This window comes from Carassius gibelio, chromosome A13 (genome assembly GCF_023724105.1).
Source record: "Carassius gibelio isolate Cgi1373 ecotype wild population from Czech Republic chromosome A13, carGib1.2-hapl.c, whole genome shotgun sequence".
Classification (NCBI taxonomy): Eukaryota; Metazoa; Chordata; class Actinopteri; order Cypriniformes; family Cyprinidae; genus Carassius; species Carassius gibelio.
Genome location: NC_068383.1, coordinates 13,163,684 through 13,181,763, shown reverse-complemented (window position 1 = coordinate 13,181,763; position 18,080 = coordinate 13,163,684). Strand labels below are relative to the sequence as shown.

Sequence of the window (18,080 nt, the reverse complement as noted above, 5' to 3'; positions counted from 1 at the left end):
CGTTTTGAAAAATGGGGACATGGGTTATGTCCCCATAAGTCACCCTCTGCTTGTAATACCTGTGTCATACCCATGTCATTATACAGAGTTGTGTCCTGATATGTCACAAAAAACATGCCCCCACACACACACGCACACACACACACACACACATTCATTAAGGGTTATAATAGACTGTATCTGCTCCATTTGATGAAGCGTAATAGAGCAATAGCATATGTTGTGACTGAATCGATTAGACACGAGCCAGACCTTTGGCAAGATTGTTCTGAAGAATAAGTGTGCTGTGCGTGATCGTTTATCCACAGCACCATCTCGTGGTTCCATGCCAGTGGCTTGGCGTGATGACGTCCAGCTGCTCTCCAGTGAGCAGCACACTCAACTCTATAGAGCATATGTGGAGTGAGAGTTCTCAATACTGTTGACTCTGCTGTTCTAATTATTATGATTTTTAGCGTTGGCACTATAATATACCGGTCTACATTATTATTGTTATTATTTTATTATTATTATTATTATCATTATAATTGTGTTTTTGTATTCTGAACCATTTTTGAACAAAACCTCAGGATCTTTCAAAAAATAATTCTATGAAATATATAATAATATAATATATATATATATATATAGAGAGAGAGAGAGAGAGAGAGAGAGAGAGAGAGAGAGAGAGAGAGAGAGAGAGAGAGAGAGAGAGAGAGAGAGAGACTGTATATAACAAAGTTTTGTACAGGATAATGTCACAAATTCACAATTTCTCTGTTCCATTAACTTGAAGACAAACAATCTAATCAGTATCTTCAAGGCGACTTGTGAAAAAAAAATTGTGACTTCTTAAAAATTACTTTCTCATTCAGTGACTGCACTTATTTTGAACATTCCAAATTATGTTTATACTACTGGATCTTGTGTCTGCCTAAACGTGTCGAAAAGACGCAGCTTCACTTCGTTAATTAAGCTTTAATATATATTTGTGTGTGTGTGTGTGTGTGTGTGTAGTTTACATTACTACATTCACTCATTTTCCAAGAAACGACCAGGACAACAACATTTTATTTATGTCTTTAATATTATAACACAAATTTCAAATTTCATTCTCTAATACTGTTCACTTTATTTTAGATTGGCGGAACATCATTGACAAAGGAAGTGCTCGAAGCAGAAAATAAATGTCCATTTGAACAAAGACACTGAATAAATCACACACACAAAAAGAATATAATTGGAAATGAATATAATTCCGACAAAGAGATAAATACAATAGGATAAAATATTATATCACGAATACCGTCTTTAATGTTGTATTTTAACCAGACAATACTAAACTTCTACATATAGTAAAACCTTTTCTTTTCTTTTTTTCTGTTATTTTTTGCAACAGGTAAATAACTGGAGGTGTTTCTACTCTTAAAGGTATAGTTAACCCCAAAATGATTTATTCAACCCCATTACTCACTCTCATGTCATTCTAATTCCTTATAAATTTATTTCTTCCGTAGAACACTAAATAATATATTTTGAATAATTTTGGTAACCAAACCATTTCGGTACCCATTGACTTTCCTTGTATGGAGAAAAAAAAAACATACAAACAAATAAACAAAAAACAACGCAGACCTTTCTCAAAAGGCCCTCTATGTTTCACCGAAAAATTTTGGAATACATGTGGGTGAGAACATTATGATTGAATGTTTATTTTTAGGTATTTAAACCTAAAACCTTTAACCAATGTGCAACATAGCCATATGTAGAGTCTGAAGGCATAGTCATCGGAATCAGTGCGTTGTCAAGTTGAAAGATAAAATAAAATGTTATTGTTGGTTATCAGCACGCTATAGTAAAAAGGCAATTAAAAAAATTCTGCAGTATCGTGAGCCATAAAACCAATGTGTTTCCTGAGCATGTCTCCCGTGTTTACAGACAAGCTTATACAATGCCAGAGTTTGTGTGGCTGTGGGAACCATTCGCAAGAGTCGCTGTCCATGGTTCTGAAGCAATTATAGCAAACAGAATTCCAGTCTGATTTAAATTATATCAATTCAATCAGATTGCCAAATTATTGCTGGATAAGGGGTAGCCTATGCTAACAAATTCGGTAGAGATTGCAAATACACTGCATCTCTGATTTGTGATTTTTTTTTTTTTTTTTTTTTTTTTTACATATTTCGTTCTATTAATAACAAAGCACTAGTGATTGAAATGTTCATGTTCAGTAGCTAAGTGGGAGTGGGTCGAGATTTAAGGCTGTCATTGGAGGCAACAAAATAACATTTTAAATGGTCATAAATTTTACATTTTCGAATGAACAATGCATACAAATATGTAAAAGATATAGATTTCTTTCAACTTTGGCTGTTTTTACAATTACATTACACATCAATTCGTGCAAATCGGCCAACACAGGCATACATTAATGAATATTTATCATTTTGTAATTTAAAGGTATTTGGTTTGAAGTGTTCATAGCACTGCATTGATTTTCATGTTGCCTTATTATTGATGATTATCATCTTCCTCATCATCCTTATTAAGAACAAATGAATAATAATTGTATAAACTTTAACTGTCTAAATTCTTGAAGTCGTCTTCTCCGTGCAATACATGGTCACAATGCAGTGCGTTTTGTAGTCTTTTTTTTAAATTTTAAAATAATGAATAGAATTAATCAATCAAGCAACTGAATAGCAAAAATGTTTACACGTAACTCAGCTGTAAAAAAAAAAGTAGGATAAAGAAAAAAATAGACGAAGAACGTGCCTTCACGGTTGAATAAAGAACCAGATTTAAGTTTTAAATCCCAAACATATATCTTTGTAATAAGTCGTGTTTTATGTTTTACACCGTTGATTAATCTAACGCTCAATAATGTCGTAAAAAATCAAGTTGGTTAATTCACTTCTCTCATTTCTTTTTGTGAAGTCTTGCGGAATTCCTTGTCATCATAATTCTGAACACTAGAGGGAGCCTGGAGCACGACATATTGCTTTTTTCTCCCTGAATCTCCCAAACTCCGCGATTCTTGTCCATCATCAGTAACCAGTTTTTATCCTTTAATCCCGCATGTATAATTAACATTTATTATTAATTGTAGTGTGTCTATCCCGTTAATTTTAACGCATTAATGTAAATATTTCTCATAGGGCCTATTTTAGCTTGTGTCTTAGCCTATTTAAAAAATGTTAGAGTTTTTATGTCACGGGTTATTGAATGCTAAATACTTTACATTGCTGCCATATTGCCTTTCATGCTAAACTTAGATTAAGAGCAACTGGATATCAATAACATTGAATAAATAATTATTGGATTTGATATTCCATTTGGTTTCGAGTGGATTGGTTATAACGGGGATGTAAATTGTGTTATTAATATGTTTGTTGCAGGTTTGTTTGAAGATGTTTATAATATGCCTTACGGATATATTCATGGTTTTAGGTTCTGTTAAAGCTTTAGCAAGCTCATTTCTGTAATAACTTATAGGTTACAGCTTCTATGCACAATCTATGAACATGAATTGAACATAAACGTAAGCCTTAACAGATAAACGACTGACGTCCCTATAGTGTACTTCCATTCTTATTAATGTAAGATTAATAATACTACAAGAATACTGGCATGAACTTGTGAAGCGCGTTACCTTGATATAGCATAACAACAGTCACGCAATAATATCGAGTGTGTGTATTTTACTTGTTCTTTTAAAGCTTTTTTTCTTCTTACAATAGCCTAATTGTAGTCTTTATATCTTACAGCATGAGTCCACATGTAGTCTCACAGGTAGTCTCTCTTTTTTTTCTTCTTTTTTAACACACTCACACGCCTTTGCTTTTCGTAGAAGAACCAGTACCAACGTTAATAATTTCTTCCACAGAGACGTAATCCCTTTGATTATATCTAATACCTGCCAAAACCCAGATGGCATGCCCACCATCGCGCAGTGTGATAACGCCACATTGTGAAATCTAGCCATTAATATTAATTTCGGTCCGCGAATGTGTCTGAACTGCTGGAGCTTAAAATTCCTTAAAGAAGCCAAGGCTTGATTTACCAGGGATTTTAAGATCATTCCCAATTTCGCCCCTCTCCGTCCTTTGAGGTAAAACGTTTATTTAGTGGCATATGTAGACTTTAGGTGGTCAAAGTCTTTCACAGGCGACCCGAAAAGGTCTAATTCATTTGACGATCAGTCTGATTTCTTGTGTCAAATAAAATTTCTGTTTTTGTGACATTGGACAAAGTGAAGAAATAGTTTGCACTAATGTCTTTTTTGGAGGGTCTTTTTTTATTTTATAAATGAAACATGCTTTGGAAGCGATAAAATAATTTCGATAGTAATGCACTTTTATAGTGTCATTTTACATGTTTAATTACTCAACCGCGATTCAAAGATGCTTTCCCAGAGGAACGCGTAGGATGATATCATGATTACAACCATACAGGGCCGCGGGAAGTAATTTTGAACAGGGGGTGCTGTGAATTTTATTTTATTTTTTTTTTTGACAAAAAACCTATGAGCCTATAGGCCTATTTAAAATACATTTTAAAAATAAATACATTGAGATTTACTACTTTATTGTCATATACACTTCAGTGCACAGGGTCTGAAACACACAGACATCAGTTCTCAGATATGCGCAATGCCTTATTAATCTGAAGCAGAAGCAGAATCAGAAATAATAGTTTAACAATCGAAAGAAAACGAAATAATTACTTTCATTACAATTTCAGATAGCCTATACATACATGCAACTTATTTAGATACAACAAATAATATTACAACAAAATATAATATTAATCAAACTTCACAATAATGCTAAAACAATGCAATCGATTTGGGCAGCTGGCTTGAGTCACTGCACGTTTATGTCACACGCAACTCTATTAACTCCAAAATCTTTTTACGCACACCACAAGGAAATAATCTCTGACTATTTAAGCAATTTGTTTATTGAACAGTTCTCCACATCCATTACGCAAAAAACACACGCACAGTATAACGCTTTCTGTCTCCATCTCCAACCTTTTTACACAAACCACAAGGAAATAATCTCCAACTATTTAAACGTTATTTAACAGTTCTCCACAACCATTATGCAAAGAACACACGAACGAAATAATACTCTCCATCCCCACCACCTTACAAAAATACTATAGTATACTACTTACAATTGCTTGGCTAGTCAAAGCTGATCCCACACTTGTTGCCAAAAAAATAAATGTTACAAGCGCGGCAGCACAATGCTCTTACCTGAGCTACATGCAGGCAGGGTGCCCTGGTTACAGGTGTACAAATGTCGAGTTGCGCTGTATCATATAAAGATGGATGTATTCTGCATGGAGCGAGCGGGAAACCTCGTTACTCGGCGACCAAACCTGCCTGCCTGACGTTGACAACGTAACTTCCGAACCTGTGTTGATTAGGCCTCAAAATATAAAATTAAAATCCAAAATATACGTAATAGATAGACTGCGTGTGTCAAAATCATTTTCTAAAATATTCATAAGGAATTTATAAATTGTGCAAAATAGTTTAATAGGCCTACATTTTTTTATCTCCCTCTCGTCACTAGGGGGTGCTGCAGCACCCCCAGCACCCCCACTTCCCGCGGCCATGCAACCATATACCAGGTACATGCATGCAATTTAATTTATAACTAGCAACAAGACAAGGCCGATTTAATTCCATCCTGGGCCTGAAATGAGTCCAATCTGAACCACCGAGTATGGAGTTCTTAACAATTGCAACATAGCTTATAAAACAAGATAAAGAGGCAAATAAATATTTGGGCAAAATTGTTTATTGCTTACTTTTTCATTTTTACATATTTGGATTAAATCAGTAAAATATGCCTCAATTTGTACTGTAATCGTTTTGAAAAGAAGTTTAAAGATAATATAGAAGTAAATGCACACTGTATAAATTAAAAATATGAATAACGTGCAATAATAATGTGCAATAATAACGCTGCAATTGATTGAACAAAAGTAGCCATAAAATAGACCTATTGTTTATTAAATGCTCAATAATGAGTGATAGGTGCTGTTTGAGCACTAAAACGAAACGTTTTAATACATTTGGTCAGATAATGTAATGTATTGGAATAGTCTTGAAATCTATCACGTTGGAATGCATGCGGAATGCATGCGGAAAACCTATTTTTATTAATAAAGAAATGACAACAAAAGTCACATAATGCCCATTTTATCCTAAAAACTCTTTCTAGTTAAAGTTAAGCAAAGATGAACGAACACACTGGCACGCTCTCTCATTAACACAAAGTGCACGAGAGGCGTTTTAACTAAGTGCTAATCTCGCTGGTAAACCATAAATGCCCATAAAGCCCTTTTTTCAATATGACAGTAGCGCTGGACAAGAGTTGCAGGAAAACAGATCTGCTGATGAATTGCCAGAGCTAGTGGGAAAATGAGAGGAGTGAAGCATGAACAGGGCGTTGATTTATCGCATAAACCCTTGGTCATTTCCATATGTTAAAATGCGCCCAAGGGGAAGGCAAGCACACGACAAAAATAAATTCAACTGTCTTGCCCCCCCCCCCATCCCCCCCTTCTGACCCATGGACCTATATTCATCTTTAGTAGTATCATAGTGGAACCCTACTATTTACTTGGATTTCGCAATTTAATAAAATGATCTTTCAGCAGCAATCATGGTATTTTGTAGATTTTGTAGATGTAGTCTGGTAATCTGGATTTTGTGTCATCCAGGGCCTCGCGCATCGAGCTGAATCGTTATTTTAAGCATGAATCTGTCTCTCACTCACATTTCCAATCGCTTCCTTTTTCTGTACGAGAGAGCGCGCCTGACCTCGCATTGGTGAGATGGATATTGCAACGCATTTAACGTCTGACTGATTTGTAATGGGATCAGTCGCATTGTCATTTACATATTGAAATTCTGTTTGTACGCGGCGTTTTGTTGCTGCCTGATAGCCTCATTCCTGAAGTAGGTGTAAACGCTCCGTTTGCGCTGATCAATCTGATCAGACTTTCAGAAAAGTGGGAAAAAGGCCGTCCATCAGCCCAGAGTGGGCATGTGCCATGGTTAGTGTTACATCCCCAAATTTGGCCAGCTCCAAAAGCTTTTATACAGAAAGATCGTTCAGTCAAAAGCAAACGCTATTATGACACGTTGCATTATTTGCTGTATGGAAACATTTTGATTTTGTATAGAGATTGTCGCATGCATAGTCAAAGTTTTCACAATAACCACGGTTTCCCACTACAGCTAACCTCACTACTTTTTAAACAACAATTTTTTTACAAGCACTTGGAAGTATTTCGAGCGAGGTTAAACAATGAAATCTTTCTGTGGTATGCATGAACTGCAGAGCACATTACCTCTCGAGAGGTCCTAAAGGAATCCGTGGTGTATTCTGTCAATCACGCTACAGGATCGCAGAAATATTAGACGCTTAAGAATATGTCAAAATTAGAGCCAAAATGTGCTTTACAGCTTTTTTCTGCATGATAACCTTCTATGGTAACTTTTTGTTATCTAGAAAGCAGTTTATGCTAGAGCCTAGAAATAAAAGCAATTATCTGAATAAGCTTTTATAATATTCAAATAATCGTACAGCCAACCCAAAAAACCGGCATGCTTCTTTGAATATGTTCTTTGCTTAAAGCACTATATATATATATATATATGTATATATATATATACATACATATATAATAATTACATAATTTACGCGCTTCTCTCTTAAAAGTGCTATAAATGTATCTAGCTCCCGTTGTGCATGTTGGAGAATAGTGCGCTGCATTGAAGCGAAATCAAAGGCTTAATGTACAAGATTCAGATCGATACGGTTATTTTAATCATATGCACTTGTTGAGAACAATGACCTGAAAAGCATCGGCACTGTCAGTGTGGTACAGTCGAGCGCATCCATTGGGATTCCCAGATAGCCCTCGCGCAGAGTTGACCTTTTTACCCAGCGCAAACCTGACTCAACATTCGCGTAAATGTTCCGAAACCTCGCGCCGACAAAAAAAAACCCACTCACGCACCAGCACAGCGATCAGTCTTGGTCCAGAAACAAAGATGTCACCGTATAAGCCTGCAAAGCAGTTTCACTCACTCGCTCGCTCACGGGTCACGTATTATCTCCAGCATTCGAATTCAATTCCGATCGGTTCCCTATAGAATTGTGCCTTTTCCCCGTAGACTGTCACTTGTTCACGCAGTCTCTGCTTTGAGTCTCTTGAGCAGTCGCTATAGTCTGGTCGTACTTCTACTAGTTCGCTGGGGTATCTCTCTCTTCCTCCCACCTAATGCATTGAACTAGCTTGTCATCGCGTTCGGTTATACGCTTCACTTCTCTTTAATTTCGAATGCATCGGCGCTGTTTACAGCATCTTTATATTTCTAAATCCACGCGGCGGTTTACAGACACCCCCCTCCTCCCTCCAGTCGCCATTCCCTATAATCTGAACACATCTGAAAAGTTATTACCCCGGCCCCTTTCTTATAGTGGGCTGCTCCCACAATCTATTCGTCAGTGTGTTGTTATATTTTTACAATTACACTCTTGTAGTATTTAAGTCCCACCTACATCGTTTGCAAAGCGCGCGAACGACTATCCTACCCCGCTCTATGTGATGTCCCTTAAGTTTCTCTCTGTTCTGGAGGAATGTGGCAGCGCACGCGGCTGTTGAACCCACATGCCCCGGCTCGGAACCTGTCTATCCTGTTCATGCAACCCGAACGTGTGTCTGACAAGGAGTTGAGAGACTGTGTTTGAAACACCACCAGTGTCCACTACGAAACCTTATATGCGAGGTTCCTCTCCCCCTCTTTTTGTATATATAGCATGTCCGCCCCCCTTGAATCTCCTGTCCATTGGCTTTTCGTGCACTATTTTCCTGCGTCCACCCCCAGCGCGCGCGCGCACACACACACACACGCCGCAGCGCACATTGCTTTCATTAAACATATCTCCCACTCTCTCTCTCTTTCTGTGTGTGCGTGTCTCTCGCTCTCGCTCTCTCGCCTCTTGTCCGGCCCCCTGATCTTTCTGTCCATTGGCTTCCTCGGGTCTATTTTTCATGTCCAGCCCCTAATGAGTGTCCATTGGTTTTGTTATTTCCACTCCCTCCTCCCACTCCACGGCTTTGCCCTGCCCATGTTCTGTATGTCTGTGTCCATCCATCTCCTGACGTTCAAGTTCGCAGGGACGTCACGTCCGCACTTGAACTTGCAGCTCAGGGGGGCTTTTGCCATTTTTTCATCTCTCTCTCTCTTTTCAAAAAAGCCATGACGGCTATCCCACAATCCATCTTCCCCTCGCCATCTTTGTATTATTTCTAATTTATTTTGGATGTCAAAGGCATTGATGAAGATATTTTCTCTGGAGTCTCCCTTCTAACCCGGCTCTCCCGATGTGAACCGAGCTGAAAGCCGCCACCAACCACCATGTCTCGCCGCAAGCAAGGCAAACCCCAGCACTTAAGCAAACGGGATTTTTCGCGTAAGTAAAGACAAATATATGTTGTGCCCGTTCGCTTTACCTGATTTTGGCTCCGTTCTGTAGCGTTGAGTTGCTGGAGAGCAGCGTAATTCTCAGTGAAGACACACTGGACATTGGGACAGCGCAGATCAAGTGGACTTTAGTGAAGAGAACGTTCCCATCTCTGAAATTCTTTACGCGCACCTTCGTCCGCCGAAATGCCACAAAAGTTTGCTTTCCATCGCTATACTTGGAGAAGTTCATGCCGGCTCTGTGTTTAGGCGCATATTTCTTGGCTCTCGTGCCCTAGTCGCCTTGACCACTTAAGAGCAAGCGCTCACATATACCGGACTGTGGTGGGTTTTTGCACGCGTGCTTTCGCTCGCTTATTTAAGCTTACAATTCGTGGAATGTCCCGTAACACGGTCTGTCTGTGATTCTGGGTAGGATTTCCCCCCTCTCACACTATTTTTGGAAGATTTTCAAAGAGTGGAAGTGAATTTTGATTGGGAAAAATCTCGTGTCAGACTGTTTACAAGCGCCGCGTGCGCGTATACCCACTGCCAGCAAATAGAGCACGATAGTCGCCTGTGTGAGGCTAACATCGCAGTGCAAGGAATCTGCACATACAAATGATTCGAATTTTAAACTTAAGCTTTTCTTACATTTGAACCAAACACGATTCTGATTGACTCGTATGGGCTTTAGTTTAAAATCAGTAGGGAACGATTTTACGCTACGCTCTTTGCGTTTTGTGTGCATTTGTACAAGGATAAATTCGATTTCACTTATGCCTGATTTTTGTTTTAAATGTCGGTGACAAAGGTAAGACGAAACCTAAATTTACTGCAACTATTTAGACACAAGTGTATCAAGAATACCAGTCAGTTTGCTCTTTTTGTATGCACACATTCATAGCCTACTACTAGACTACTGTTCTCCTAATTATCATTCGAATTATTATTATTATTTAGTCTAAACATGCCTTGAAGGACTGTGGTAGGTTACAGTTTTGTAAATAATGTCTGCTTCGTATTTTATGGACCTGACATGTTGTCAGGAGCACGATGACACATTTTAGCTCTCGTCTTTTTGTCTGTTCGATTTTACCTTTTATAATCTCAAACGTAAAGCTACAAAAGCATTAGTGTTCGTTTTATTAGATACACATGTTTGACACAAATCCCGAGCTGTTGTAACATTGTAAAGTATCGTGTAACATTATTGGATTTCCACACACAGGCTGTGGGATCTCAGCGCGGGTTTCTCCGTGTGTTTGCTGCTGTTCGTGTCAGAAATCCACCGCTAGGGGGCAGACGACGATCATAAACTAGACTCGAACCCGATCAGTTTCACCGCTATCTTGATCTATATTTGACCATATGTTAGCAAGAGCGAAACGTATTGTATACGAACTTGTGACAGGTTTTTTTTTTATCCTGTCCTGACCTGGTATGAAATGTATAATTTGTATACCTTGTATTCTGTAATAGATCAAGTTGTGTTTCAAACTTTACTGAAAACCAGTGTTCACGTTCATAGACTACACACAGATACTTTTCTGAGGAGAGCTATTTAAAAATATTATCATCATTTTTTTTGGTAAAAAGCTGCTTTTGTTTGTAAACACTTGAATGTATTTTAAATCTCTAAAAATATTATAAAAGAATGTTCATTCATACACAGTGTGTAAAGTTTCTGTTATTTAAATCAAAAATATGCATATGTGCAGATATCTTAAGATAGCAGCTGCGATACTAAAATAAGTACATAATTGTTATAGCTAACTGAAATGTTGAATATAAGCGGTTATTTTATCATAACGTATTTTCATTTATTTTTTTGCAGTTGAAATATATACACATTTTGTATGTTCTAGCTCGGTTTTCATTATTAAATCATGACTGAAGTTTTGCATATCGATTATCTCTGTGTTTTATCACAGTCACACCTAACTGGAAGTTCTACAGCTGTTATCATTACGAATTCATTACGAATCAATATCACTATGAATCACTCTGTATCTATGAATCAGATCTAAAATACTGAGTACACTTTAAATCGGGTAGGCTTTCTATTATTTATTTTCACGGCGAGCATTTCATCTCGAAAAAACAACAACAGCAAAACTACGTATTAGCGAAAATCAGTACTATGTATAGAAGATACATTTATGACACGTTATTGTTCTTCATGTGCAAATGTGTCGGATATTTTCCTCATAAGCACGTCTGGGAGATACTCCACATCTGCCCCTCAATATCTGCCCCAGACTGGGCTGAAGTAAATTTAACCGCCCTGAACATGATCCTAACACCTTTTTTCTTTTTTATCAAAATCATCCAATCATCACACACTAAAATTAAAATCTATTTTTTGATTCTCTGTGGCTTTAGGTTCATTAAAGCATGAAATTGGCAGCATATAAAGAAGGTCAAGATTCTTAACCATTAGGAAGCTAGTGTAACCTATGAGCAAAAGATTTCACTAAACAACCATTATAAAAATACCTGCATATGTATGTGTGTGTGTGTATGTTTGTGAACCTTACAGCTAACTTTTTCATGATGGGAAAAAAGCTAATAGTCCCTATTGTGTGAAGCATTTATTGCTGCAGCTGTGACGTGTGTTGGGTTTTCTGGATATTTACACGTGCTGTCCATGCAGTCATTTCATGTTCCAGATGTGTGTATGGTTGAGTGAAACAAAGATTCAGGCTGAGATTAATTTACTGTAGTTTTAGACACAGAAGTTAATGCACCAAAGCAAATATAACAACATTTTGTTGCCTTTACTTTTATATCATAATAAATTATGTGTTAATAAGGTGTCAAGCCCTTGCTATTAGTTATGTGAATATTATGTTTTCAGGCTTGTTCACTGAAGTTTAACTGACAGTGAGTAATAGATTTTTTTAAATGTTTATTATTATTATTAGTTATAACTTGTAAGGTAATTATAGATCTGAAATTAAAAAGATAAATGTGAAAATAAAACTAAATTAAAGTGGTGGATTAACATAAAATGTGTGTTGTTGTTGTTTTGATCCTGTTGTGTGCTCTCTCATCTTGACTGTTTCTCTAATGTTCCCTCTGCTTTTCATTCCCTCTATGTCACATATGGATTCTTCCTGCATGCAGCCGTGCCCCTGTCTGCCGTGGTCTCGGAGGAGAGGCAGGAACAGCGCGGGCTGGTACAGGTAGCTCCAGAGGGAGACCAGGACCTGCTCACCTGTGGCCAGTGTCAGATGAACTTCCCTTTGGGAGAAATCCTTATTTTCATTGAGCACAAGAGGAAGCAGTGCAATGGCACTTTTTGCATGGACAAAGCAGTGGATAAGCCCCCATCGCCCTTGCACGGTGACCTGAGGAGAGCCTCCAACCCTGTGGAGGTGGGCGTCCAGGTCACGCCGGAGGACGATGACTGCTTATCAACGTCTTCTCGAGGAATCTGTCCGAAACAGGAAAACATTACAGGTAACTTCATCTCATGTGATTTTCCTCTTAAAAATAGAAGGAATCTGCGTGTTTTTGTGTGAGGAACATTTGTGGTGGAGCAGAGTTGTTGTGTGGGCCACATATCGTAGACACATGTCCTTTCTCGGTGGGTCGCCTCATTCGCAGCTCTGGAGACATATCAGAGTGCTGAATATTTAAAAGCTGTGGGGCAGGAAGGGGAAAAGGGGTATATTCAATCAAACCTCAAAGTGAGAAGCCATTACGAAGACCAAAAGAGGAACCGACATTACTTCACAGAGTACAAAGAAGAAAAAACAAAAAAGCATTTAAAATCAGATTTATTATCTCAAGATCATCGCTGCTTGGAATCAAGGATCTCTTTCAGATGGACTCTGTGGGATTTGGATAATTAATCTCAGATTCGAACCGTAGATCGCTTGCATGCTTCAGTTTAACACATTTGGACTTTGTGTTTCAAATCCTTTTTCTGTGTTAACTTGTCGTTCACTCTTCATGGTAATGAAATGAGAAAGAATGTGGCAGAGTGTGACTTAAAAGTTGTAGATTTGTTGAAGTAGAGTGCAAAGAGTGTGCTCTTTATGGTATGGTGGATTGCTCATCCCTACTGGGAGAAAAAAAGGGGGAATGGTTTGGCACTGGAGGGGCGGTTCGAGGAGTCCTTGCTGTGACAGGAGAGGCCATCCCCCTCGGTGTGTGTCCACAGGCTCATGGGAAATGCCTCTCTGTGCTGCACAGCCTCTCTCATGTGGTCTGGACAGATGTATCTTGATTCCGTTGTGAGTACTTGTATAGCCACATCTTATCCATACAAATGCATGTGTGCACATTTTCACTTTCTGTCAAAAAAGGAAAGGAAATGGAAGGCCGTTCGGTTATTTTGGTTTGTCAGGCAACAATAACACAATGCTAATTATTTGTTTTAGTTTTGTGGATGTGCATTTTAATTAGCAGTTGACTTTATGCACTATATAAAACACGGAAAATACAGTCATAAAAAAACATAGTCCCTAGTTTCCACTGTAAACAAAGGCAACCCTGGAATCTCAGAGTAGCGTAAGTCTAACCTTGCTTAAGCTGAACGTTAAGTGAAATTAACTGCTTTAAGTTTGTCAGTGTGTTATTATGTGTCCATGAGTGTCTTGTGCTGGTGGGGCGATTTAGAGTGGCTGTTTTTTTAAATCTAGAAAATGTGAGAGTGAGACTTTCCAGTCTGTTTTTCTGGCCTGGCTTTACGTTTGGCCATTCTCTGGTGTGCCTCAAAGATCAGGTTCCAGGAAGCGTCTGGGTCCGGTTAGACCCATCAGCAGTCATTTGGACTTGACCCTTTGCTCTGGGCTAATTATCGTCTGCTGAGTTCAAGTATTGAAGTATTTTCCAACAGTTCCCACTTGCATAGTCTGAGATACAGAAAATGAAGCCTCCTAGATTGAGTGTAAAATGTTTACAATAATCTGCTGTGGAACACACTTTTGTGCTATAGCACATTTAAATTTGATCAGATATGGAGGCTGAATGGGGTCATTTTTGTCTGCTTGCCCTCTTTGTTTTAAGCATGTTGATGCAGTTTCAGCACAAATTATACAACCTTTATGCAAGCTGGCTATCATGCACGTCTGTCGTTTCTGTCAGCCGCTAAACTGGGTTATTAAACTCATTTACATCATAATGTATCAGGGTTCAGCTGATAGCGTTGGGTCACTGGTATTATGTGTGCTTGTTATTATTATTATTATTATTTTTTTTTTAAACTATTTTGTGGGAAGGTTCATAACAGCTTCTCAGCATATTACTGTATCTGCTGCATGGCAGGTCAGACAGGGAAGACATATTAATTAGCCAAATTATAGAAGATTTCAGACATAACATATACAAGGTTAGTTATGACTGCAGCTTACCATGAATGTATAAACCATAATAATTTGAGAGAGAGAGTAAGTGAGCGCGTGTGTGTGTGTGTGTATATACCTGGGTTAGAGGTGGTCAAGAACATCACAAAACTGCAAGGCTGAATATATATATATAAAACAGACATATAAATGATCAAAATGTAATTATATGTGTGTATATATATATAAAAATGTTGTACATATCTTTCTATTTATTAATTTTATAAATATTATTTTAATATGAACTTTTGCTTATTTTTTATTTTGTATTCATTGGTTATATATTTTTTTTATTAATTAAGTGTTATTATTTATTTAAGATATTTTAAAGATCATTAATTAGTTCAGGCGACCAAATAAGGAGTGGTATGTGTGATGTAACAGCTCCATTTCCTATAGAGCTGCTCAGTGTGAGAAAAGGCAGTAACTGCCACAGAGGAATGGATTTGCTGTGTGAGCATAGAAATGGGGCAATACTCATGTGTGTGAGACTGTGTGTTACCCCAAACAGCAAAATGGATCCTGGTGAGGGGGCACTTACTGGAGATGACCGAGACATTATCCTCTCCCAAGCAGTCATTTGATATGGTCATAATGTATTTATTTCATTTGTAATTTCTAAATGAGATTTTGAATGCTCTCATTTCTTTAAAATGGCAAAAAAATTAGACAGGTTGTCACAAAAGTGTCTTGTTGAATAAATGTTGTCCCACTGCTTTGAATTCACTCTGTTGATATAGTCGACTTCATGTCCTTTGCTGCACAATATAAGATGTCTGATGAAATTTACAAATTATGCAGAGTAACAGCCTATGATCTTCTGTTTCGCAATGCGTTGTCCACAAACATGTAGATGGAACAGACTGAATTAGCTTTGGCTCGCGATATAAGGCCATTTGGAGCTCTGAACTTTTTTTTTTTTATCAAGCGCTTTTCAAGACTCTGTCTTTCCCTATGGCAGCCCTTCAGAAATTATGACTGCTCGCCAATAAATCGGCAGATTAGATCGGACTAACACTGCTTCCATGCAGAACGGACCTCAATACAGATAATTGTTTTTTAAATGGCCTTTGCTGGGTGGGTTTTTAATGTCTCTAACTCTCCTGCTCGCTCACTCACTCGCTCATTTTGTCACTCTCTCCCTCTCTGTTATGCATATGGCTGTAGCAGTCAATGTAAATCAGGGCCATCCAATTAATATTGAATCAATTACACTATGTGTGATTGTCAGGCATGTGAGCCGCCTGCAATTTTCTGTGCCAAAATGTGACCCAAATGAGCGGCTTAACAAAGACCCCAGCAATTTAAGCTTTTTTTTCCTTATTGTTTTTTCTTTTCTTCCTCTTTTTTTAAATCACATATTATCTGGAGCTTGACGATCTGTCATGATCATAATTATCATCAAAGCGCCTCACTGGAGTTCAGCTGCGAGGGAGCGAGTGTGCTGACACTGATCGTTTTTTTAAGGGGACTTGTAAGGTGCAGCGTTAACTGACGTGCGGTCATCAGTGAGAACTGAGGCAACCACGGCAGTTGCTTTTATTTTCCAAACTGCCCCGTGCAGCATGGGAGTGCGTGTGTTTCTGACAGACATAATAGACTTTCCTTAGAGGCATGTGTGGAAATATGCATGCATACAGAGGCTGTTCAGTGTCACAAAATCATTTTATTTGTGCATACTTTCTTTTTTTTTTTTTTATACAATCAAAAAAATGAATAATCGGGAAGCGACAAAGAGACATGTCTCAGCCGAGCAGCGATGGTAGCCTGGAAGTGGCTCTTTATGAATATGCATTCGAACAGGGGGGATGCCATTCGCATCTAATTTTTATTTCCTTTCACCGGCAGGATTTCTTCATACACAGTTGTCCCTTTCAAAGAACTCTGGGCTGTGTGTGAAGCCCATATGTGTTTGTGTTTAGTCCTTGCATATGTGTAACATCTCCTGTCTGATCTTGGAGAAAAATAGCATTACCGAATGTGTGAGTGTGAGAGGTGTGCAGTGCTTTTCCAGAGGGAAGAGGTGTAATAATAGCACAGAATGGTATTTAATTCTCCTGGAGCTGTTTTGCTGCATGTGGTGATGTGTCTCTCAGCATCCCTCACAGAAACATCGTGATATTCTGCATCCTCGGGCTTGATTTGCATGATACAGTCGGCTCGGTGCTGTGGGGGTGGACGGCTTCCTTTCATTCGCCATTTTCATCTAATGGGCTACAGCACATGTTTTTTGTTGGGTTGGGAATTTTGTGTTGCATGGGAAACAAACAGAATCCATTTTTTAGTTGTTGTTCGTGCAAGACTTATTTGTTATCAGGTGAAATTCATATATTATATGAAAATTGTATATCTGAAGGCTTTTAACCTTAAAAATCATGTTGTTTTTACCTGTTTTTTTTTTTTTTTTGCACCAAAGCCGGCTTGCAAGGAAACAAAGGTATTTAGCATCCAGACGGGCACTGCCTGGCACAGTGCCACCTGCTCCGTCTCAGTTCTCCCACCCCCGCACCCCTTCATACGCTCTTAGCACCCAATGATGCTCTCACCCCCCCACCCATCCCTCCCTCCTGCAGACAATGGCATCGCCTCCTCCATCACAAGAGGAGAAATACCCAGCTCTCTCCTTTCTGTCTGTCCTCATCTCCATAATGCCACCTGATCACGCTGTCTTTCCAGGACTACCTCGAGTGATCGCTTTGTCTTTCCGGCGGATGTTAGATGGAAAATAAAAGCTAAATGCAAAAATGCTCAGTATCTGTTGTTGTTCGCAGATACGTGCCGGTGTAGAGTTCGATTTTAGGTCCGTGAGAAGTGTGATTATGCCTTTCTACTGATATTCAAGCACCCCTCTTGTCTGATCTCCTCGTTTTCATGTTTTTTTTTTTTTTTGTACCAACATGTGTGTGGATTTTTTTATGTGGGTGGACGTGCACAGACCCACTGGGTCCTGTCAAACTACAGCTCTCAAATTGTGTCAGATGTTTTGCAAGGAAGGTGTCCATAAAAATGTTTATGTACCACAAAGCAAATTTATAAATCTCAGCGGATTACAGACAGCTTCTATAAACACAGATAGGAATGGTGCTAGGCCATGACTGTGAGAGGCCTGAGTGTTTGTCTGGGGTTTTCTGCAGCCGTGTATGCGAGGTGTGTGTGTGTGTGTGTGAGAGTTGGCACTAGTACTGCAGGACATCCCTCAGCGGCCAATGCCAAAGAGAAATTGGCACAGAGCAGGGCTGGAGGCATTGGGT

The 18,080-nt window shown here is 38.6% G+C and overlaps 1 protein-coding gene across 1 annotated transcript in view; it reads left to right on the top strand.

The window, feature by feature from the left end:
• Positions 1–8,710: 8,710 nt before the first annotated feature.
• The window catches only part of LOC128026190 (B-cell lymphoma/leukemia 11A), a 50,302-nt gene continuing 40,932 nt past the window's right edge, over positions 8,711–18,080 (top strand). The window contains exons 1-2 of the mRNA XM_052613013.1: positions 8,711–9,485; positions 12,605–12,940. Of these exons, the coding sequence (XP_052468973.1) occupies positions 9,431–9,485; positions 12,605–12,940 (391 nt within the window). The 5' untranslated portion in view covers positions 8,711–9,430. The remainder of the gene's footprint in view (positions 9,486–12,604; positions 12,941–18,080) is intronic.